At 42.7% G+C, this 24,796-nt stretch overlaps 1 protein-coding gene across 1 annotated transcript; it reads left to right on the top strand.

Annotated features, from left to right (window-relative positions):
• Positions 1–593: 593 nt before the first annotated feature.
• On the top strand, positions 594–24,282 carry LOC124263475 (apoptosis-inducing factor 3-like). The gene is made up of 6 exons (XM_046698128.1): positions 594–720; positions 10,960–11,104; positions 17,972–18,143; positions 18,748–18,857; positions 21,451–21,575; positions 24,124–24,282. Exons 2-6 carry the CDS (start codon positions 11,065–11,067, stop codon positions 24,280–24,282), a joined length of 606 nt encoding a protein of 201 aa, XP_046554084.1. The 5' UTR covers positions 594–720; positions 10,960–11,064.
• Positions 24,283–24,796: the final 514 nt, after the last annotated feature.

Raw genomic sequence — 24,796 nt, 5'->3', positions numbered from 1 at the left:
TATCTCAGTGGGCTAGCACTATAAACCAGCTTAAGTCTGGGCTAGTAAAAGCAGCCGCACATACACATACACACACATGCACGTCGTCATATGAGCGAAATATTCTCAAGCACGACGTTAAACCCAATTTCACCTCACCTCACCTATATCCTGGTTGTAACAGGATCGCAGTTGATGTGTGTCCTCGTTGCTCATTTCATCAACCACTGGAGTGCTTGGCCCCGATTCAATAAAATATTCACCGGCCGCTATAAGCTGGAATATTGGAGTGCGACATTAAACAACATACATGCAATATAGTGTTCATATAATCTCAAAACCGACGAGGTGAGTACAGAATATCTTCTAAGCTGGGAGTATTTTTCTATATCTTCTTCAAGAGACACTACGGTATCTGTCAAAAGTTGAATAAAAACATGTTCGTATCACCTGAGGCAGTGGAGCGGGTCCCACGTTAATAAGCTTCGTGAATCACTCGTCTCTGTTGCGTTCTCGCCCTACCTGCACCTACCTTGATCACCTGTAATTAGTGGGTCGGATACTTATGTAATACCTACGTTGGTACCTTGGATGTTTGCATGATGTGCCGGTAACGCGGGTTCATCAGGTAGGAGTATTTGTTTAATATATTTACAGTATTACCTGGATTACGTTTCACTGTCCCGTGGTGCTTCATGTTTGAGTTGCACGTCCAGGGCCGGCTACTGACTCAACAACACGGTAAGATGGAGATTTGAATTGAGATCTAGTTCATGTTCAGCAATACAAATACAATGCTGATAATTGTAATTAATTTGCAGTTTCAGCACTTTATGTCTGAAACAAATTACGAGAAGATCTATAATTAGCGACGGTTTACAATGTGTATCAGAGATGTAAACTGACATCTTTAGAAAGACGAGGGGGCACTACCCACCTACCCACCCTACCGAAACTGACTTCCGCCAATGACATGCAGGTGATGTGTGATATGTTGGGATATTTTATTAAATTGTATTCAGTTCAAGCACATTTTGCCAGGACAATGTATGCTATCCCTGTGATGTACATCGTATGTACATCGTACTATATATATGAGCATATTAAACAACCAACTGTGAAAAGGTGAAAGGTTACGCGCATGGTTAACGATGCATGTAAGTTTCAATTAAACACATCTGAAATGTTAGGACCTACAGATTTAGTATACCCATTTCCACGTGTTCTGTATGTCTCCATTAACACTATTAAAGCTAAAAAATGAAACATTCGAATCTACACCGAAACGACGATAATAGATTCTAATGTCGTTGTCAAACAAGTAATTTTCACATAGGCGGATCGAGAAGGGGATGCAGGGGTATGTCCTGAAAGTTTATCAAATGACCATTGAAACTCTCGTGTAAACGGGTGAAAATGAGCTATGCACACCCCACCCCCCCTTTCTGAACTGTACGCACGCATGTACGCACACACACGCCTTCTCAAAAAGCTGTATCCGCCCTGGTAAAGCAAAATGGTGCTAATCGAAACGTCACCTTTCACAGAATAAAGAAGTTGTATATCCATAAAATTATCATTCTTCATCACCGCAACTTCTAAATGCCCATGAAAGAAGTCAAAACGATGCATGGCGTTATTCATACAGTCGTATGCTTCATTATTGACTCGCAAATTTCTAGAGTGCCGATCAACAATTGGTACTAAATGCAGAAGTCACTACAGGGTATTCGTGCATGTGTTTCATTATATTTCGTCTACTGTGTCTAACGTCTGGCTTGAGAGTACTGCTCGAGTGTGAGGCCCCCGGGCTTGAATAGATCACGACTGTCATTATGATGACATACAGGTGGCAGCGTGGTGCTTGCATTTACGTGGTATGTGTCGCACAAGATGCAGATGATATAGTGATTAAGATTGATGTTTCTTTACATGACAGCCCCAATTACACACACATCAGGTAGAAACACAATACCGTACACACACAAGTCATATATCCGTCTTCACTTTTCTCAGAAACGAATTCCGTTTGGGTTAAAGGGAAAAATAGCTGAGAAAAAACCCGCAGCTAACAACAACCTATTGTTTGTGTGGGAAATATTAAGTCTGTGGTCGGAACATTTGAGAACATGAACCTCCGTCATCTACCCTCTTGCTGTGTCACGTGCTATCATGGCCTTCAACATACTACATACCGGACCAGTTGAGCCGGTGATCGACAGCAGGAGCAACGGTAGACATCGGGGCAAGATGACATGTAGTTAGATAGATCTTTTGATTGTTGTTTAACGCCACACTCAGCAATGTTGTAAATAATCGAGTCTGGACCACACCAATCCAGTGATCAAAAGCATGCGCATCGATCTACGTGCTACTGCTTCCCCTGCTGCTGCTACTCTTAGGGGCGATGGGGTGGCTAAGTGGTTAAAACGTTTGCTCGTCACGTTGGGTTCGATTCCCCACATGGGTACAATGTGTGAAGCCCATTTCTGGTGTCCCCCAGCCGTGATATTGATGGATTATTGCTGAAAGCGGCGTAAAATCATACGCGTATTCGCATTTCTACTACTATTAAAACAACAACAACTACTACTACAACTACTACATTTTCTCCGGCTGCTTCTACTACTACTACTGTTGCTGCTGTTGATCCCACCCCATCTCCAACTACTAGCCAAACTGAATTTACAAAACTGTTTACCCTCCGCATAAAAAACCCTAAACGTTGAATACTATCCTACCTCGTTACCACGCTCCCTCATGTCAAGGTTATGTGAAAGTAAATATATCCGCTTTATCTAGTATGTGTCTCATTTCACAATGTCAATTGATATATGGGAGTAGGAAAATTTGGTACTGTATTACAGGTTTTGGCAGAATTAGCTGCATGACTAAAGTAACAAGTGAGAGTGAATGTAGTTTCGAGCCGCACGCACGTTAATTTAAACTTCTCTCGTTGTGAGCGTCGTGTCCCCATGGCGTCTGTCGTTGTTCATGGTGTTACCTCACATTCTGTCTGGACTGGACTAGATTAAAGTCAGTAATTGTTTAGCCTAGTCTTGACCAGACCAGACACGACGACGTAGACGGAACAAACATAACCTTTAAATCTCATAACTGCTTTAAACAACTTAGTAGCTACACCCTCGATTATCCAGGATATTTTATCTTCATTCTCTTATGGTTAATAGCCACACACCACAACCTGAGAAGGGTTATTGGTTTTGTCTGAAAAAATGAATCAATTCTTTCTAGCCTGTACTGAACTTTTGAATTGGTTCCTAAAGTATGAACGAGGGTAGTAGCGGATGACGTCACTTCGGAACAAAGCTGTGGCGGTGAACAGATCAAAGTATTGATGTAAATAGAAGGATGATATTGTACAATGGGTAATTGAGGGACGCTTTTCCACCACGAAATTCCTATGTAAGGGGGGATAATAAAGAACTAACTGAACTAATCTTTACGATAGCCTGTTAAAAATCCTGAAAATGGATATGTATATATTAATTGAATTATGAAGGGCTCGCTCCGTGATATTCACTGTAATAGTAAGCTAGTTTTCCCACGGGATTGAGTGTCCGACAGGCCAGTTAGCAGGTTCAGATCAATTAGGTTACGTCAGCAGGACCGGTAGGTGTGACTCTGAAGAACGCAGCCTGCAAACAGCCTACCTCAGCCCCTGCTAAGTAAACGTTCAGAAAGTTGAAACTATACAAACACATTTAGGCTAAACATTCGTATTTGCTATTTTGTTAACTATTAAAAGTTTTAAGCTAATGATATAAAGTAAAACGTCCAGCTGTAAAGCATCTGGTGTGCATTTATTATTTAAATGACAAGACTGTACGTCATGACATCCGTCAAGTTCCGGGTTAGACTTGATGTTCAGCAACCCATGCTTGTCCTAAGTGGTGACTAACGTGAGTGAGTCAGTTTAGTTTACGCCGCACTCAGCAATATTCCAGCCATATGACGGCGGTTTGTAAATAATCGAGTCTGGACCAGACATTCCAGTGATCAACAGCATGAGCATCGATGTGCGCAATTGGGAACCGATGACATGTGTCAACAAAGTCAGCGAGCCTGACCACCCGATCCCTTTAGTCGCCTCTTGCGACAAGCATGGGTTACTGAAGATCAATATTCTAACCCGGACCTTCACGGGTTCTGGTATGCATTCTAATGACAAGACTGTGAAGGGCCGGGTTAGACTTGGTCTTCACCAACCCATGCTTGTCCTGAGTACCGACTAACGGGATCGGGTGGTCAGGCTCGCTGACAGACTTGAAGCATGTCGTCTTATCCCATTTGGGGCGGTGGGGTAGCCTAGTGGTTAAAGCTCATTTCTGGTGTCCCCCGCCGTGATATTGCTGGACTATTGCTAAAAGCGGCGTGAAACCATACTTACTCACTCACTCACTCGAATTTCACAAGCAAGCAGTATTTCACGAATATATTTTCTGGAAGATTTCAAGACAACTGTACACATAAATGTCCCGATAATGCGACAAATTGTATGATTGTAGCCAATCAGAGCGCGTTTCGCAGTCACGTGACGTTTCCCCGGCCTTTTGCGAAATTCGTAAACAATGGTTAACGATGCACCCAGACACAGTGTATAATGGCACACCGACAAGTGACTTGTTAACTCGTCACAGCCCGGGGCCTGCCATTAGTTCACATGCAACACACTTCCTGGCAGGGCGATGTGACAGGAGCGGAAAGTTAGAAAGTTTTTTTTGTGCGAGTTGCTTGAAGTTTTACACGAAGGTTAGAAAAACCGCGAGAAGTTACACCTGAACTGTTACATGACACAGATGATATTTGATAACTGAAAACAAGAGTCAACATTTTTTACCGAGAGGATTTGGAAAATTTTATACCAAACCAAACTTAGGCCAAAACTACGACTACCTCATTTGGTTATGGTTTTACAAAGCAATTAAACAATTCCCCAAAGCAAGTTCGAAATCTCAACATACACCGCTCATAATACCGTATTTCCTCTAAGAAGCGCCAGGGAGATGATTTTTTCAACGGACTTTCAGACGCGGCGCTTATTAGAGGCCCGGCGCTTATTGGAGACCCGGCGATTATTACACAATATCCATCAACCCGTGCCATGTGGAGGACAGGAAGTTATGATTAAAGAGACCATTCCTTAATAAATCTTTTTTTGATCAAGGGTGAATTCATTTGTAAAAAAATGTACTCGGCGCTTATTAGAGACCCGGCGCTTATAAGAGGCCGACGCTTATTAGAGCAAGTACGGTATATATTACTGTACTAGTATTTTGCAAAACGATACAAGCGTCTTTGAGGTGATCGTCTAGCACTCATTATAATATCTGCTGAATCCTAAAATGAGGCTGACATTAAGATACTATGGTTATATAGCATCATGTATGTCCATGGTTGTTATAAAACAGGTGCCAAAAAGTGAATTTGAACTAAATTAAGTCACATGCTACTTCGTGTCTTGAAGATCCGGGTGAGAATTGGTCTTCAGTAACCCATGCTTGTCGTAAGAGGCGTCTAACGGGATCGGGTGGTCAGGCTCGCTGACTTGGTTAGCATATGTATTCGTACCCTAGTTGCGTAGATTGACACTCATGATGTTGATCACTTGATTGCCTGGTCCAGACATGATTATTTACAGACCGCCATCATATAGCGGGAAGATTGCTGAGTGCAGCGTTAAACAATCAAACAAACAAACTTCGTGTCTTCCAGTCTATAGATGTGGCTTGATGGTTTCCTCTATGTAAAGGTGCACGTGGCATCACAGATACCTGTCATTTCTAGCGTCTGGACAAGAAAAAACCGGTGGTTGATAGCAAGATCGGGATTAAGATTTTCAGCACACCCTAACAACTAAATCTCCATAAAGAGAATGAAAGTTTGGCCAAACATTGCTTTTCTCTGCATGGGCCTCCTTTCACAAAGCGCTATTATATAGGTGAGGTGAAATTGGGTTTAACGTCGTGCTTGAGAATATTACGCTCACATGACGACGTGCATGCGTGTGTATGTGTATGTGCGGTTACAGGCCGGGAGAGCCATATTTCCGAAACAGATAGCCTAAATTGATGTGGCTCTCCCGGCAATAGTTATGGTTGCGTGAACATGGAATGTGGCTCTCCCGGCTATGCTGTCAAAACATGCTTAGTGATTCAAACAGGCTACCGTATTTAACAAAACAAGACATGTTTCCTCATAATTTTATTCAGATCACAACAGGTTTTGTTTCTATAATTAGCACAATATAATATACTAATAGGTATATTACATATTTATTACAATAATAATATCACGAAATAAGATTTTTAAAATCTCACCTTCACTCGACAAATACTTACTGCTGAAAAATATTTGGAAACCTATTCTATATTTTAAAACATCTAACCATAAATTGCCAATAGAAAGTGAGAGATGGACGAATGTCGCATGAAAAGAAAGAGTATGTAACCTTTGTAATTCGCAGTTAACTGGGGATGAATTCCATTACATCTTTAGATGTTCACATTTTAGCCAACAACGCTTCTCTCACCTAGAAGATAGCTCTTGTTCCTTCCCTAATTTCTCTACATATAGAAAAATTGATGTCAATTACTAAAATTTCAACAATCAAACACCTATCTAAATTTATCAAATGTATATGTTCTAGTTTTCAGTAATCATTGCGTATATTCCCTGTCACCCTCTTGCATACTAGTACTAGTACTTTGTATATTCTGTATTCCATTTTATGTACTCATATACCACCGGAGGTGGTTCCATTTTGAGTAATAAACTCTGAGTGAAGAAGCTAAACACCACGCTTATGAGTAGGAAAGATGATTAGTTTCTTGTGAAAACAATATTATACATGGGGACACTCTTTTACCGGTTACGGTAATCCATTAATTAATTTAATCTATTGGAAATGTGGCTTTACCGGCTACAGCCATGTAATTGAAATGTGGCCTTCCCGGCAAAAGTCATTTTTGAAATGTGGCTTTCCCGGCCTGTCACCGTATGTGCGGCTGCTTGTACTAGCCCAGACTGAAGCTGGTTTTATAGTGCTAGCCCACTGAGATACCATGCCGCAGTGAAGCATGAATACCCCACTCAGACACATTATACTGACTCCGAACCAAAAGACGTTAAAATATGGTACTTGTTGGTCCCTGCCTGGCGCTCGGCATTAATGGGTACAACAAGGACTGGTCGGATTGGAGTCAGTATAATGTGTCTGAGTGGGTATTCATGCTTCACTGCGGCATGGTATCTCAGTGGGCTAGCACTATAAAACCAGCTTAAATCTGGGCTAGTACAAGCAGCCGCCCATACAGATACACACGCATGCACGTCGTCATATGAACGAATTATTCTCAAGTACGACGTTAAACCCAATTTCACCTCACCTCACCCTTACGTCGTAAACAACATCAAAGACCAATGTGATAACAAGGATGGGATATTTGGAACCAAGTCAACACGCAATATTCCTTGGAAAAACAGTGCTTATCAAGCCATTTGTCATGATTTTCACCCTGGATAGGTACACCGCCATGAAGGCAGACTCCTACTGAGGCATGTTGTACGGGGTGTCGGTAAACATCAAAGCAACGTCACACCCTGACATACAGGATTGTGTGTGACGTAATAGTAGGTGACAAATGTGCACGTGCATACCGCTGTGGTGATGTCCCGAAAGATGACGCTTTAAATCTAACTGTACACCTGGGGTTAGCAACCAAGGCGAGGTGAGGTTGAGGACAGTGGGGTTTAATGTCGAGTTCAGGTTTAGATTTACTTTTATTATATAGGTAGTATTTTTCCTGTACCACGATTGGTCAAAATACCGTCACATGATTGACTACAAAACACGATATTGACTTGAGTTTTCTGATAAATTACGATATTGACTTGGGTTACTAAAATTAGACAAGGAATCCCGTACGAAGGGGCTTCCCCCGCTTTTCAGCCAATCAGATCACTCGGATAGATGGCACAGTGGGTGCATTAAAAGTTTATGTTAAAACCCGTTTCTCTTTCATTATATAATAAAACAATTATAGACTCTTGTCAGGTCAATAAAAACCGATATCGACCTCTACAAGAGTCTATAATTGTATAATATCGCGACGTGCAAACACATGTGCGGTTGTATTAGTACAGACTATAGCTAGCTGTGGTTGTACTAATGCCGGGTGGTACTGTCAGCCCACTGAGATACCCTGCCGCAGGTTTACATGGGTGCCACACTCGGACACATCATACAGACTCCGAGCCTGCCAGTCGTGGTTCCATCACCTTAAAAGCCGGGCGCCAGGCAGAGTAACAACAAGTATGATCTTTAGGTATGCCACGGCAGGGGATCGAACCGTCGATTTTCCTCTCTCCGCATAGATGCTTTCTCCACTAGACCTGTGGTTGGGTAGCCTAGTGGATGAAACGTTCGCTCGTCACGCCGAAAGCCCGGGTTCGATGCCCCACATGGGTATAATGTTTGAAGCCCATTTCTGGTGTCCTCCGCCATGATATTGCTGGACTATTGCTAAAAGCGGAGTAAAACTAAACTCACTCACTTTCCACTAGACCACAGGGGCGGCCATTCTCACTGACTGCTACAAATGGGATGGGGTGACCGCTATTTTGCCAATTCAGCTAGCAAGGGTAAGACGATGCACGTGAAAAACGTGTGTCTTGAACGTCTGCGATGCACGGGATTTGTGTTTCAGTTAGGATTGTACTTTGGTCGGTGACTGGATTGCTTTGACTGGTCTGTGGACGGTACCCATTTCACAAAATATCTAATTTTCTTCGCACACAGAAACCTGTTCAGAAGGTAAACTAATCGTCCGCGAAAAGATAACTGTTGACCTTGCCCTTGGCAGTACAGCGAATCCCTCCAGCTGACGCTTAGCAGTAGCCAGGTGTTGTAGAACGTTATACTGGGATGTTGATGGAGTAGTATTCTCATGTCAATTCACATCTTTTCCACTGTACGTGTCAAGCTGTCAATTTGAACCCAGATAATGAACTATTACAACCAAAAACTATGTGTTTAATAAATTCACTCACCACACTAAATACCCCGCTTCGATTCCCTGCATGTGATATCACTTGAACTAGTTAAAGGCAGAATAAAATTATACTCACTAGCTGCTATACAGCTGGATCGTATCAAACAGCGTAAGCCGTCGTTCACCTGTCTCTAACCCAATTGCGTAGATTGATGCTCATGCTGTTGATCACTGGATTGTCTGGTTCAGACCTAATTATTTATAGACCGCCGCCATATAGGTGGAATATAGTGGCAAGGACAGCTGCCATAGTGGGGCGTAAAACTAAACTCACTCACTCACCTGTCTGTCTTCCGGCGGAAGTCCTGGACCCCGTCGTACTTCCGGGCTAGGGCAACCATTACTGGTTAAAAGATCGGCCAAAAAAGTGTCTCCTCCCCCAACCCCCCAACTCCCTTCTGACTTCTGGGCGGTGGGATAGCTTAGTGGTTAAAGCGTTCACTCGTGACGCCGAAGACCCGGATTCGATTCCCCAATGTGTGAAGCCCATTTTCTGGTGTCCCCCGCGGTGATATTCCTGGAATATTGCTAAAAGCGGCGTAAAACCACACTCACTCCTTTCTTAGCTTAAGCTACTTGAACCTGTATCCATCCCCATTCAAATCAAGAGACACGAATATTACTTAATGCTCACGGTTTCCTTTATGGAGTTATTTTTATTTAACCTTAATACATGTGTGAGTCAACCATTCACAAGAGGACTGACTGCGAGTGTGACTTACAATGACAAGAGTACACCATGCACACAACCACTGTTTATATATCGTGTCTGTGCTACACGATCAAGACGCTCACTGGGACTTGTCTCGGTATGTTTACTTGAAGTAAACAACCCGGAGGTGTAATTTTCTCGGACTGTTTTAAATCTGCAGTTCATATATTCTGACCTGAACATGCATATCGGGTGAGAAAGGATGTCAGCTGAGACTTGTGTATGAATTACTGTTTCAACAGCTTGCTCTTCAGGTAGGTTTATTGTCAGTTCCGTTCAGCGTGTAAATGTTAACTAAAAATGTCGCCAAAAAACGGTACATACCCATGACGGGGTCGATGATATTTACCAGGCCCATGACCACGGGTCTAGTCCTGACATACCGAGGCCTATATATATTCTTGGCGAGTTAACATTAGGTGAACGGGTCAGCAGTATGTCACGACTTGCTTTACACCTGTCAAACCACGCCTTCACGGGGTGATATGCGTCACGTGGTCACAAATCAATTAAGGGGATGAGTGAACAGGTTTTAGGGCTTCAGGTCTTCTGTCAATGAAAACACTTAACATGTTGTGTCTCTCAGACCCCAGACGTTTTTGGAAAGGAGGCTATTCAGCCAGCAGTGAGTGAGTACCAGGTAGGACAAGGGTGCAAATGTGACTTAACCTTCTAGCATATCTAAGGCAGCTTGGCTTGTATGCTCCCCAGGGAAGAAACTGACCAAACGATTCCATTAGTCGCCTCTAACGTTTGTTTGTTGTGTAACGCCGCATTTAGCAATATTCCACCTATATGGCTGCGGTGTTTCAATAATCGAGTCTGGACCAGACATTCCAGTGATCAACATCATGAGCATCGATCTACATGTTGGGATACGATGACATATGTCAACCAAGTCTGCGAGCCTGACCACCCGATCCCGTTAGTCGTCTCTTACGGTCGGTGGAGACCAGGATCTTGATGACATCTTGTGTAGGCAGGCTCTATGGCATCTCTGATAATGCGGCACCGTAGTCTGACATCGAGGAACACTGCTATACTATCAATCACCGGTTTGACTGGGAAAGACTCAAATTACGAGCTGGTGGTACAATAGAATATCTTTAACTGAATAGACCAAATATTGGCAGTGTCTGGACAATGTTAAACATAAAGAACTTACATATACATTGTTTTCCTTTTTCTTTTCAGATTAAGTTTGTGAATGGTGTGTGATTGAGCCTCTGTGACGAATCCCCGCCATCTTGCAGGTCCGCCATCCGCCATCTTGCCCGTCCGACAGCTATAGACCGAATCATGGGGAAGAAACACTCAAAGTTCGACGTCAACCCTGCAGGTAAATCATATATACGTGACGGGTTTGTGCTCACAAAAAACACACGGACGATTAGGGTGCTAATAGCGTCTCTTCACGCCAAACAATGCAATTAACCCTGTAAAATACATGTGTACCAAAGTCTTAAGAGTCCACCTTCGTGTATAAATTCCCTGTGAACTGTACGGGTGCTGATTTTGAAGTAAGGACCGCGTTGTATGACTGTAAATGTGTGAGATTAATTTTACGCCGCTTTTAGCAATATTCCAGCGATATCACGGCGTGGGACACCAGACATGGGCTTCACACATTGTGCCCATGTGGGGAATCGAACTCAGCTCTTCGGCGTGACGAGTGAACGCTTGATCCACTAGGCTACCCCACCGCCCCTTGTATGACTGTAATTTGTTGCAGCAGGTGTGATACGACGTTAACGCAGGTACCAGGTGATTTCCAAACTGAAACGCACAGGTTAACGCGCGCGTCTGTCTCCACTTTGGCCACCCGATCCCCGATGTAGTCTCCTGTCCCCGTTGTGGCCACCTGCTCACCATTTTACTCACATGTGCCTCACAGCATAGGCCCTCGTGTCTTTGCGAGGATTAAAGATTTTAAGAAAATATATAAGACTTGAGATGACCCCCGACTCAAAATGCTTCACAGTATAATACATTATGACATGTATTGTACTGTGTGGCATTTCGAGTCGGTGGTCGTCTAAAAAATGATTATTTTTAATCTTTAATCTTCGCAAAGACACGAGTGCCTGTGCCTCACAGGGCATCACCGGTGCCAAAAGTGTCCTATACCCCACGTCGCTGTTCTGCCTTTCCATAAACGACTCTCCGTCGATGCCGCTGACTGTGGCGTAACACATGTTTCACTCGCATTGTCTGAAGGATATAGGATATATATACCCTTCTCCACACAGAATCAGTATTTGTCTGTTTTGCAAGGCTGCCTCGTTCACAGTGCAGTTCCTGGCTACCTTAGACTAAAGCTTCGTCTCTGAATATATATAATTTTGATAGTAACAAACAAGCCCATTTAAATTGAAAAGGAGCCCCAGGGAGACCAGAGATTCAGAACCTGAGGAAATCTAGACTTGCTTTAATTAGGGCTTTAGCACTGCAGAGAGAGCTTGGCAGTAGGGAAAATAATGTGGTTCGGGGGCTACTGGCTACCTGATCGGGCATTTTAAGCTGCGAATACATTAAATGTAACTAACATACGAATGGTGTTAATGTAGAGTGTGTGTATACTGTAATAGTACAGTCGAGCACCGTTGTCTCGATATTCATGGGACCAAGAAAAAATACCGAGTTATCCGAACTTCGACACATCCGACCAGGGCATATCATCACACATCACTATATGAAAGAAAACAAAACAAAAATTAGATTTCATGTATACATATTTGTATATACATTTTTACTCACAGTGGTCGCAGTCACACGCGATACAGCTTATGTTACAGTGTCCATCTTGAATGACACCTCATCTCGCCCTCCATCTCTCGATTCGACAAATAATACGCATCTGCCGTTCTCAACTGCGATTACACAAAACCCTCATTGGATTCTCAGTACGTTTTGATTCGAAACTATAATCCGTTATCAGTAGTGTTTAGTCGTAACAGTGAGTATATCCTAACTATAATTCCTTCTTAATTAATCTTAATTAAATAACAAACAAGTGACACCTTCAACTCAATTAACCCTAATTAGTTTACACTACCGCATCCCTTTGAGTCATGCCGCACCGTGTGTAAACATGTGGAAACAACCTCAATTCGGAGGGATACTTGCCCATGAAAAGTAGGTGAATATCGAGTTGCTTTGTAAATATCGAATTAAAAAGGGTAATTTTGCTCGTTCGGACCATGAAATTATATCGAGATATCCGAAATATCGAGCCATCCGTATCGGGTTAAAAGAGCTTGAATAATGATAAATTATGAAGGATTCTGCCGGGACCGAGATGTTATATCGAGACAACCGAGACATCGAGTTATCAGAGTTCGTCACAACGGTATACAACATGTATATTTATACACACGCCACCACAGCAGTAACCATATACTACAGCTTGGTGCCACGTATTCACGACCTGAGTTACAGGTAATTTTTCAGCAACCCGTACGCGTGCTTGTGGTAGAAAGGCGACTAACAGGATCGGTGACCTGCCAAGCTGATGCTTGTCACAGTATCCCAACTGCGGAGACCCATGTTCATGATGTCAATCATCGGATTGTCTAGTCCAGGCCACAGGCATTAATAGACTAATGCTTAGCCTTGTGCACTGTGTTTAAACAACAAACAAATAAACAAACTAACAAACCGCTAGACAACACCTTTTTAGGGATTAACAGAATTTCAAAATTTTCTGGCCATCGGACATGCTAAAAAACCTTTGATCGTAGGTTCGAATTCCAGAATCGCCCGGGGTATTTTTCTTTTCATCAGCGCCATAAAATCCGTGCTCATGAGTTTCATCAACATTTGTGGTAAGTCGGCATTTTCTCCCTTATGAAACTGACACGCAGTGAAATAATTGAAATATTGTCCAAATGCGGTGAAACTGTCAGAATCCATTCGCCCAGGTCACGTTTGGATCACGTGACTTGACAGGTCACATGACTTAGCTGACCGGCATGACAAGCATGATAAGAACTTGAGATAGACATATGCATCCACCACTTAACACGAGATATTTCCGGATTTCTGACCAGGGGCAGCGAGAGGTAAGGTTTCTCTTGTTGCAATCCGCATGTTTTCAAACCTCTGATGCAATAATTACTGCTTTGAAGCGTTGTCTCTCGCTGAACCCCAAACATTTCACATATGCAACCCTTCCACTCCAGGCTTCCGACTATCGTCATATTTGATGAATATAATTTAGATACACTCCTCCATTTCATCAGCTGAATCCTGTGGCACGTACAGTGTAGTTTGTTTCATTTTTCTATATGGAAGCATAGAATGAAATAGAGGATGAATTAGATTGATTACAGCTCGATCCTCGTAACTTAAGGTCGGGGGTGGAGAGTGTGTGTGTGTGATGATGATGATGATGATGATTTGTATGGTGAAGCATGTATCCCCCTCAATGTTATGTTCAAAGTACGTCCCCCGGCGCATGTCATGTACAAATACAATTATGCCCCCGGCCCCCTAGTTTGAAAATATTTCTTTTAATACTGTTATGTACATGATTGCTGACCCCCTTACCTTCCCACTAATCCCAGAACAAAATGGGTGCCAGAAGATCCGGGTTAGAATTTTATCTTCAGTAACCCATGCTTGTCGTAAGAGGCAACTAACGGAATTAGGTGGTCAGGCTCGCTGACTTGGTTGACACATGTCATCGGTAGATCGATGCTCATGCTGTTGATCTCTGGATTGTCTGGTCCAGTTTCGATTATTTACAGACCGCTGCCATATAGGTGGAATATATTTCTGAATGCGGCGTAAAACTAAACTCACTCACTCATTCATATATAATTACATGAACCACTGTAACTATGGCTGATCGATGTGAATGTCTTGTATTGTCAGCTGGTTTTGTATAAAATACTCTCGAGGTAAAAGCACTCAGCTACAGCCAGCAGAGAACCCAGAAATGCTTTAGGATCAGGAATTTCCTGTGTTGGCTTGTGTGATGTAGCTAGAATATTGATGAAAGCAGCCTAGAACCAGACTCACTCACTGACACAGTGTCGACCCGTGAAGATCCGGGGTAGAATAGGTCTTCAGCAACCCATGTGCTTGCCATAAAAAGGCGACTATCTTGTCGTAAGAGGCGGCTTAGGGGATCGGGTGGTCAGTTTCGGTGACTTGGTTGACACATGTCATCGGTTCCCAATTGCGCAGATCGATGCTCATACTGTTGATCACTGGATTGTCTGGTCCAGACTCGATTATTTACAGACCGCCGCCATATATCTGGAATATTGCTGAGTGCGGCGTAAAACTAAACTCACTCACTCACTCACTGACACAGTGTCATCCCTGCGTTACTTCACTCAAAGATAAGTCAGCTAGGTGACATGGCTATATTCACTACACATCCTGGGACAAGACCATGCATGACCTGTTATCACGGATCCATGAACTAACACATGCCATTGATGAAAGCCTCAGAACAGAGGTAAATGTAAAGCTTCTTCAATGAAAGGTGAAGGGCGTGTACCGTGTTCATGAAATATGTGCTGTGTCATCGAATATAGTACACATATATGCTGTGTCATTGTATACAGTATGTGCTCTATCATTGTGTATAGTACACCCGATACGCTGTGTCATAACCCCTAACCCATTGTATGTCATTACTAGGATAACATATATGTATGATAACCTGATAGTCTCAGGCTGATAACAATGATGAATAATTCTGTTTCACTGAACAAAATGCCAACTAATCTGTGTAGAATATGTAAAATACCTCACCTTAACATAGTTATTTTGAATTGCTTCTGTACAAATATGTATGAAAAATCTAAAGTAATCTAATAGTGTCTATACCTGTGAAGATCCGGGTTAGAATAGATCTTCAGCAACACATGCTTGTCGTAAGAGATGACTAATGAGATCGGGTGGGCAGGCTTGCTGACTTGGTTGACACATGTCATCGTATCTCAATTGTGTAGAACGATGCTCATGTTGTTGATTGTCTGGTCCAGACTCGATTACATGTATTTAAAGACTGCGGCCATATAGCTGGAATATTGCTGTGTGTGGCGTTTAAAACATTTTGATGACCTGGTTAATTTCCTTGATGTTTTCCAATACTTTCTGATGTGTCTGGGCATTTTGTCAGTCAAGGTCAAAAGACAATGTGAAGAAGTCAATAAGGAATTTATAGCCAAACTGATAATAACCTCAACAATAATATATTGTTTCCCTATCAGTCTTTGTCAAGAGGTAGCTGGTCAGTGACTTGTAATTGTATATATGTCTGACTGAGATAAGGGTGCTTGCTCAATCACCTGTCAGTATTTGTTCAAGGACTATTTATACCTTCACTGGTACACCAGGTCATGTCCTAGATTCCATGTAAATACTATAAACTTGCTAACATTCCTGCCACTTTCCACAAAATACCAGCCTGAAATTAGGGAACGTTTAAATGGTGAGTAAGTTGCTTCTACATATTCATACAATACAAAAGTAATTGGAGAGTCTCATATAATTTTCATTTCTATTTCAAATCTCAGGTTCAGGTTTTTGAGACAAAATGATCAGTAACGTGTTCATAAAAGTAAACCGTGTAAGGACTGGACTATTGCCTGATGTAGTGTCTTAAGTTAAGCTATCGGTCTACCTTCTTATGAATCTTTATACAACTTGCCTTGCTTGTAGAGTCAATATTTATGTTTACAAGCTGTAATACATGTGTCCATGTCTCTGGGTATTTTATATCAGCAAATTGATTGTTCAGCAGAAAGAGACATTTATGCACAAAATGTTTCTGTGGTGGATTTAAAGGTGAAAGCTATAGATGGACTAGTCCAGTAAGTGGGAATCTGGGCTAGATACTCTTTTGACAAGATGAAGGGTTTATTAGGGAAATGTTTTTGTTAAAAATTTGAACATGTGTTGAATTTTTTTTTTATTTAATTCTTGAAGCATCCTACAGGGGCAGTTGGGTAGCCTTGTGGTTGAAGCGTTCGCTCATCACATCGGAAATCTGGGTTCGATTCAATCCCTCATGGGCACAAAGTTTGAAGCCCATTTCTGGTGTTCCCCTCCATGATGTTGTTGGAATATTGCTAAGAGTGATTTAAAAACATATACTCAATATATTACACTCACTGAAGCATCCTACATTTTTAAATCCAGATGCAAAATTATAAAACTATTCATGGAAGTTTTTTCCTCTTCCCAGGTATGTCCGTTGTAACCAGAACATGAATTACTGTATTCTAATATGGGAATTGTTACCAACATTTTGAATGTTTTGAGATAAAACCATGCTGATCCTATGATTTGAGACCTATAGAGTCAACTGTGTGGCTTACCAGGGTTCGAAATACCCCATATATTAGGGTGCCATGGCACGGTAAATGTTGAAATGGCACGGATAAAAAATATTCTCGGTGCCCTTATGGCATGCCTAATTTCTAAGAGACATAACTCACCTTTAGTCATTTAATCCCCAAAACAAAACACTTACGCAAATGACAAACAAGCAAAAACATTTATTGACTTTATTGCCCAGGAAATTACTGGAATTATGATGGATGATGTAAAGAAATCTGGTTGTTTTTCCATTTAGAGTGATGGGAGTACTGATAGTTCAGTTATTATAGAGGAAATTGTGTATGTTAGATATATTGCACAAGATAACCTGTCACACAATTCTTAGCTATCAAAGGTGCTGGGAAAGCAGAACAAATGATGCTTAAGAAAACCATCTTAAACAGAAGACATATCAGTGATAACAGAAAACAGGTTACATTTGTTGTTTACTAACAATAATTTTCAAATGATCATCATTATTGCTACAGTCATTCATTCTAAAAACATGTGGGCACACTTGATTTCTGAAAGGCACAGTTAAAATATTTGCCTGGTGCCCAAAGGCACACTTAGAAAAAAAAGTATTTCTATCCCTTCTTTCTTTTTCAGAAGTACTGAAGCAACAAAATTTTGCACAAAGCTTGTAATTATGTTATCCTATGATGACTAATGCTTGTTCAAAATGAATGTTCACATGGATGATATACTCTGAACTCTTGCAGTAAAATACTTGAGACTTTAAGTAGTTTAGTTAAGACAGGACATGACTGCAATTCAAATTTTCTTTTTATGACATGGTGAAATCACACAAGACTCCAACAGTACTGATGGTCATTTTTTAATAATACTTTTGCATTTTCCCTGGCAGCATCAACGGTAACACCGACCACTACACCATCTAGTCAGACCCCAACAAGAGGGACTTACCTTGTTACAGAAGAGAAAGGGTCAAGGTCATCACCACAGCAACCAAGCTCACAAACCAAGATGGCAGCCAATGATGTGTTTGTCTGTAATCAGGAGGATCTGAAAGATGGAGAGTAAGGGACCAATTGCAATTGCTTGCTGAAATATATACAGCAGAATCACCATAATAAATGCCAGACGTTCTAAGAAAATTCACAGAGACGTCTGCATGTGTTAAAACCATAATTGACTGCTTCCCTGGTGTAGTGGTGAGAGCGTCCGCCCGGAGAGCGGAAGACGGTGGGTTCGATCCCCGACCGCGTCATACTAAAAGATGTTAAATTATGGTACTTGTTGGTCTCTGTCTGGCGCTCGGCATTAATGGGACTGGTCGGCTGGAGTCAGTATAATGTGTCTGAGTGGGGTATTCATGCTTCACTGCGGCATGGTATCTCAGTGGGCTAGCACTATAAAACCAGCTTCAGTCTGGGCTAGTACAAGCAGCCGCACGTACACATACACACGCATGCACGTCGTCATATGAGCGAAATATTCTCAAGCACGACGTTAAACCCAATTTCACCTCACCTCACTAAAACTATAAACAACAAAATCTGTCTTATTTCAGAGATCAAATATCCAAGTGTCTATTAAACTAACATGTTTTAAATACCAGTTACCTCCCTTCTACACTACCACTTTGAGAACACAAGACAATCATTCTCTCTCATGTTACAGGATGAAGGAGGTGGACGTTCCGGGGGGGAACGTGCTGCTGACGAGAGAAAAGGGCCAGTATTATGCTGTGGGCCCAAAATGTACCCACTATGGAGCATCTCTTGCCAATGGTGAGTTACAAAATATTTATGAACTATTGTATATGATTCATATCAGCCCATGGTGATACTTTACATATGAATGAAAACAGTTTGCTTAAAGGTCACATGCAACATAAAACACAACTTTGCTGATTCTGATACCTTTCGGTATGGATTTACCGAAACAAATCATCAAAAATGCAAATTCAACTTAAAAAGTTGAACAATAACGCGATGAAAAAACACGCGCGAAATCGTAGTTCAAACGATTCACTAATTTTCCCCTGGCACTTGGGGGAATTGAAGTGGTTTCAACAGCTGGGCTGCGCTCATAGCACATGCGCAGTGAAATAGGTTGGAAGCGGGTTGTCCGGTGAATACTCGGTGAAGGCTTGGTGTGCGCTATTTTTCTAATGTTTTGTTGATATTTCACAGGCGCAAGCTTTTTATATGTTATGACAGTAGATTAACTGTTTATATGATTTCATTTGACTATTTCACCACACCTTCTTCTTACTGAGTCACTTTCTCAGTTCGATACTTAAAAGCAATGTTCATTATTTAGCGTTGACAGAATTTCTAACTGTGATATAGATATGTCGTTGTCGCAGACAAAACTCAATGTCTGTTTTATTGACACCTATGTGTCTGCCTGCCTGTCTGCTAATGACAATATTCAATACATAACTTCGATCACTGACCACGTGCAATTTGAACTTAACACCTATCAGACTATACACCATAAACAAAAACGCATTGATTTATGGCCCGAGGTCGGTCTCTGTCACATTATGTAATTACACAGACAAGTAGGTGTGATACTTCTTCACATGACATGTTATGATGTCTGTTGATTGCAAAATGTTATACACAAAAAATGAGCATATATTTAAAAAACCACACATCTCTATATATACACACAATGAGCCGTGAGGGCATCTGCTAATGAACCAGCCGTTACACTTGAGTGCACACCCACTCGCTCTGACTGGGTTCGGTATCCCGGCTGCTTCGTTTCTTGGAAAGTAAACCCAAGTATAAAATATTGCACCTTTGATTTGCGATTGTACGCTTATAATTTTGTTTATATGTTTTTCATAACCAGCAATGTAAATTATATGTCATGAATAAGTGATAATTGTGTTTTAATTATGTTTGATTTTTTGGTTGCATGTGACCTTTAAGAATGTTACAAACTACCCCACAGGGTGATGTAGTAGAGTGACGTCATGGCGCTGCATTGTGATGTAGCAGAGTGACGCCATGGGGCTGCATTGTGATGTAGCAGAGTGACGTCATGGTGCTGCATTGTGATGTAGCAGAGTGACGTCATGGCGCTGTATTGTGATGTAGCAGAGTGACATCATGGCGCTGCATTGTGATGTAGCAGAGTGACATCATGGCTGCTGCATTGTGATGTAGTAGAGTGACATCATGGCGCTGCATTGTGATGTAGCAGAGTGACGTCATGGTGCTGCATTGTGATGTAGCAGAGTGACGCCATCATGTATTGTGATGTAGCAGAGTGGCGTCATGGCTCTGCATTGTGATGTAGCAGAGCGATGTCATGGTGCTGCATTGTGATGTACTAGAGTGACGTCATGGCGCTGCATTGTGATGTAGCAGAGTGACATCATGGTGCTGCATTGTGATGTAGCAGAGTGACGCCATGGCTGCATTGTGATGTAGCAGAGTGATGTCATGGTGCTGTATTTTCATGTAGCAGAGTGGCGTCATGGCTGCATTGTGATGTAGCAGAGTGATGTCATGGTGCTGCATTGTGTTGTAGCAGAGTGACGCCATGGTGCTGCATTGTGAAGTAGCAGAGTGACGTCATGGCACTGCATTGTGATGTAGCAGAGTGGCGTCATGGCACTCATGGCAGAGTGGCGCCATGGCATTGTGATGTAGCAGAGTGACGTCATGGTGCTGCATTGTGATGTAGCAGAGTGACGTCATGGCGCTGCATTGTGATGTAGCAGAGTGACATCATGGTGCTGCATTGTGAAGTAGCATAGTGACGTCATGGTGCTGCATTGTGATGTAGCAGAGTGACGTCATGGTGCTGCATTGTGATGTAGCAGAGTGACGTCATGGTGCTGCATTGTGTTGTAGCAGAGTGTCGTCATGGCGCTGTATTGTGATGTAGCAGAGTGACGTCATGGCGCTGTATTGTGATGTAGCAGAGTGACGTCATGGCTCCATTGTGATGTAGCAGAGTGACATCATGGTGCTGCATTGTGTTGTAGCAGAGTGACGTCATGGCGCTGCATTGTGAAGTAGCAGAGTGACGCCATGGCTGCATTGTGATGTAGCAGAGTGATGTCATGGTGCTGCATTGTGATGTAGCAGAGTGATGTCATGGTGCTGCATTGTGAAGTAGCATAGTGATATCATGGTGCTGCATTGTGAAGTAGCAGAGTGACGTCATGTCAGCCTCAATGACTTCCAGGGGTCCACCTAGAAAAAAAGGACCTGGAGAAAACTATGTAAACCATTTTTACTCCTTTGTCGGTAAACCTATGTACAAATCTGAAAACACACAGTCAGTTGAAAGATTTACGAATCACTAGACACTGGATCAGATCTGGTTTCTCTTTATGTCTGGTGGTCTGTTTGTCAGGTGTGCTGTGTAATGGCCAGGTGCGTTGTCCATGGCATGGAGCCTGCTTCAACATCAAAACAGGAGACATCGAAGACTTCCCAGGTCTCAACTCACTGCCAACATTTGAGGTAAATGTTAAACCTGTATGTTAGTGCATGGGGTTGTTCAAGGTGAGAACAAGTTCACAGACCCCAGCCTGTGTCGGCAGCTGAAATGGGGGTTAGTTATAGCACAGCATCAGTTTTTTTATGATTTTTTCTTATCCTGACTCATGATCTTTTGCTTATCTCCCTTTTCCTTGCGAATGGTAGTGGAACACTTGAATCCCTTGAATTTCCCGAAGCGGACGTAAAAATACACTCACCTCCCTTTTGCCCTTTCCCGCGCAAACAGTCATGTGACCAGCCTTACTTGTCACTCTCTCCCTTTTCGCCCATGTGGATGCTTGGGCGAGCACTGGAGTCCCATATGGCATTATATCTTTTTATTTAGGTCCTATTCTTCAAAATTACGCTGTGTATGGATCTGGCAATAACTACTATCTATTATATGTAAAAAAATGTGTACAAATTATTTGTATTTGTGTCATAATTTCATCGTTATGTAACTTTGTTTACATTTCATGAAATCTTGCAGTGTTTGCAGGCACAGGTTATCCGTGGCTGATCCTCACCCCCAATGCGTTTCGTGCATAAAACCATGTTCTTCCAGCTTGCACTGTACTTATTGTGTTGATTTATCAAATCTACAATTTAATCAATATTTGTCTTATATCTATAGACGTGCCATGGATCGGGTGAGGAAGTCATCTCAAGTCATGGCTGATAAAACATGAGATCAGCCTGCAAACCGTATGTTGCTTGCTACTGCTGAAATTCATAATACTGGTGCTATGTTGAGTACGTAGCAGGGGCAGTCTGCTGGTACGGGGGCTAAGAAGAGATCGGCTACAACGCAGTTGATTCCGACTCAAGCTAAGAAAAAGACGTCATCCTCTTCTACATTGCGGAAGAAAGCATCTGTTACCAGATCGAAGGGTAAATCTACCCGGGCCAGTAAGTCAATGCATCAGAAATCCTTCAACGAAGAGATTTTTACCTCCACATGAAGTAGACGTTTTTGATGATCCCCCATTACTTCTACCCGAAGTACCTACGAGATCAGCGACTCAATTGACTTCTACGACTACTAGATCGTCTCCTGCAATGGTCACAGCAGAACAGCTGTTTGACGAACTACCACTTACTTCTCAACGGAGTGAAATCGAGGCACAGAACTCATCAGCGTTCGTGAACGCTTCTTCGACACCGCAGCAGCTTCATCCAACGCAGAACTTTGACCCGGGTGAATTTATGAGACAATTCACCAACCAGATGATGACCATGATGGAACGCAGGTTCGAGGAAGAAGCGAAGGCTTGGCGAAGCCTCTCATCTACCGACACTGTGCGCAAACCTACGGACCTGCGCGAACACACTCCTCAGAGAACTACGTCTCAAGACTATGTTGGCGAACGTACACCTTTGTGAAGGTCTCCACAGTCGGACGACTCTGTCATCTTGGAGGAGGATAGAAGACATGAGATGCCTACTCATCGTTCTACATCTGCGAACCCTCAGCGTTCGAGAACATCGAAGGATCCAGCTCCTACACTAGCCACTCTAGATCGAGACCTCATATCTCTCACAGACGTTCGCGAAGTCACTCATCTCGAGACAGAGGCTCGTGAAGAGAAGGCTCACATCACAGAAGTTCACAAAGGGATACATCTAGCGACAGACGTTCGCGAAGAGAAGGCTCACGTCACAGAGGTTCGCGAAGAGATGAATCTACAGATAGAGGTTCGCGAAAGGATGATGAAGGTTCGAGAAGGGATACAGGTTCGCAGATGAATGATACACGGAGGCCTAGCTCTAATAATGGGGAGATACTGGATGAGCAAGCAGACTTCGTCTTCCCAGACGCAGAGGTTACAGCTGGGATTGCCAACGGGTTGAACTTGGAGTCTCCTTCTAAGGATAAAGATGAAGTCTACACTTATATGATGCGTAACGACGACTTTGACTCCGTCACTATCCCTCCGATTGAACCTACATCCAAGGTACCCTCCAACCTATGCACAGCTTTCGCGAAAGCATCCAAGTACCAGAGTCAGCATCTGCCATCATTTAATGTGAAGAGATTCCCCTTTAATCATATGGATCCATTTATAAAGACGCCTGATTGGGATGATAACATCAAGTTAGTCAATGACTCCCGGAACAAGACGTATAAGTAGAAGATAAAAAGTTATCTCAACTTGATACTGCTACAAGGAGATCCTTCTTTGGGTTGGCCAGGTCCAGAGCCATCAATGAAGCATTGATCAATAAATTCCAGAACTCAAGTTCGGAAGAGGACAGAATGATATATTCGGCGCTCATAACACAGAAGAAGGACCAATACTTTTTATCGGACCATCTGGCATCTATATCTGCAGGTCTCACATTACGTCGCAGACAAGGGCTACTTACATCCTGTTCATGGAGTGACAGATTCACCGAACCGCTGCTGAGAGCTCCATGGGAGGCGCCTACTATCTTTGGACGAGAGATAGACAATGCAGCTAAGGAAGCTACGCACGACTCTAGAGAAGTTATGATGATAAAATCCATAGATACTCTGGCCAGCGTCATCCGTCATACTTCCCAGAAGTACAACAGCAAGTCCAAATATTCCGCCATACAGAAGGCAAAGGACAAGAAGTACTCCAACTTCAGAGGCGGCACAGGATCTTTTCGTCGCCCAACCGGAAATTACAAAGGGAAACTCAGGGAAAGGCCGCACTCCCAGAGGATCCAGAGGAACTAGATGTTGATATCAGGGTTCTGAACGACTGGAGTCTTCCACCCCCAGCCGTTCCTGTAAAACCATCGACAGTGGGTGGACGTCTACAAAGGTACTAGGTACAAATTGGGGAATTCTAGAGGACGACTACGTCTTCCAAGTACTACGAGAAGGATACAGAGTACAACTCAAGGCCACACCTCCGCTAACCGTCAGCCCGATGGTCTTCAACTATGCAGAGGAACAGGCAGACAAACTACAGGAAGCCATCGACTCACTACTTATGAAGGAGGCGGTAGAGATAATAGATCAGCATCATCTCACTCCAGGCTTCTACTCCCCAATTTTTCTAGTACCCAAGAAGAACTCCAAGGAGAAGTTCAGACTGATTTACAACATGCGCAAATTCAACAAAGACTATCTACTGAAACCAGAGAGGTGCAGAATGATCCACCTACCTCAACTCAGACTGCTCGTCCGTCCAGCAGATTACATGGCCATCATAGACCTGCAGGATGCGTATCTACACATCCCTATA

This window comes from Haliotis rubra, unplaced genomic scaffold (genome assembly GCF_003918875.1).
Source record: "Haliotis rubra isolate DU_JTF1 unplaced genomic scaffold, ASM391887v1 Scf885, whole genome shotgun sequence".
Lineage (NCBI taxonomy): Eukaryota > Metazoa > Mollusca > Gastropoda > Lepetellida > Haliotidae > Haliotis > Haliotis rubra.
The sequence above is the reverse complement of the archived record's forward strand: the minus strand, read 5'-3'. Positions and strand labels throughout refer to the sequence as shown.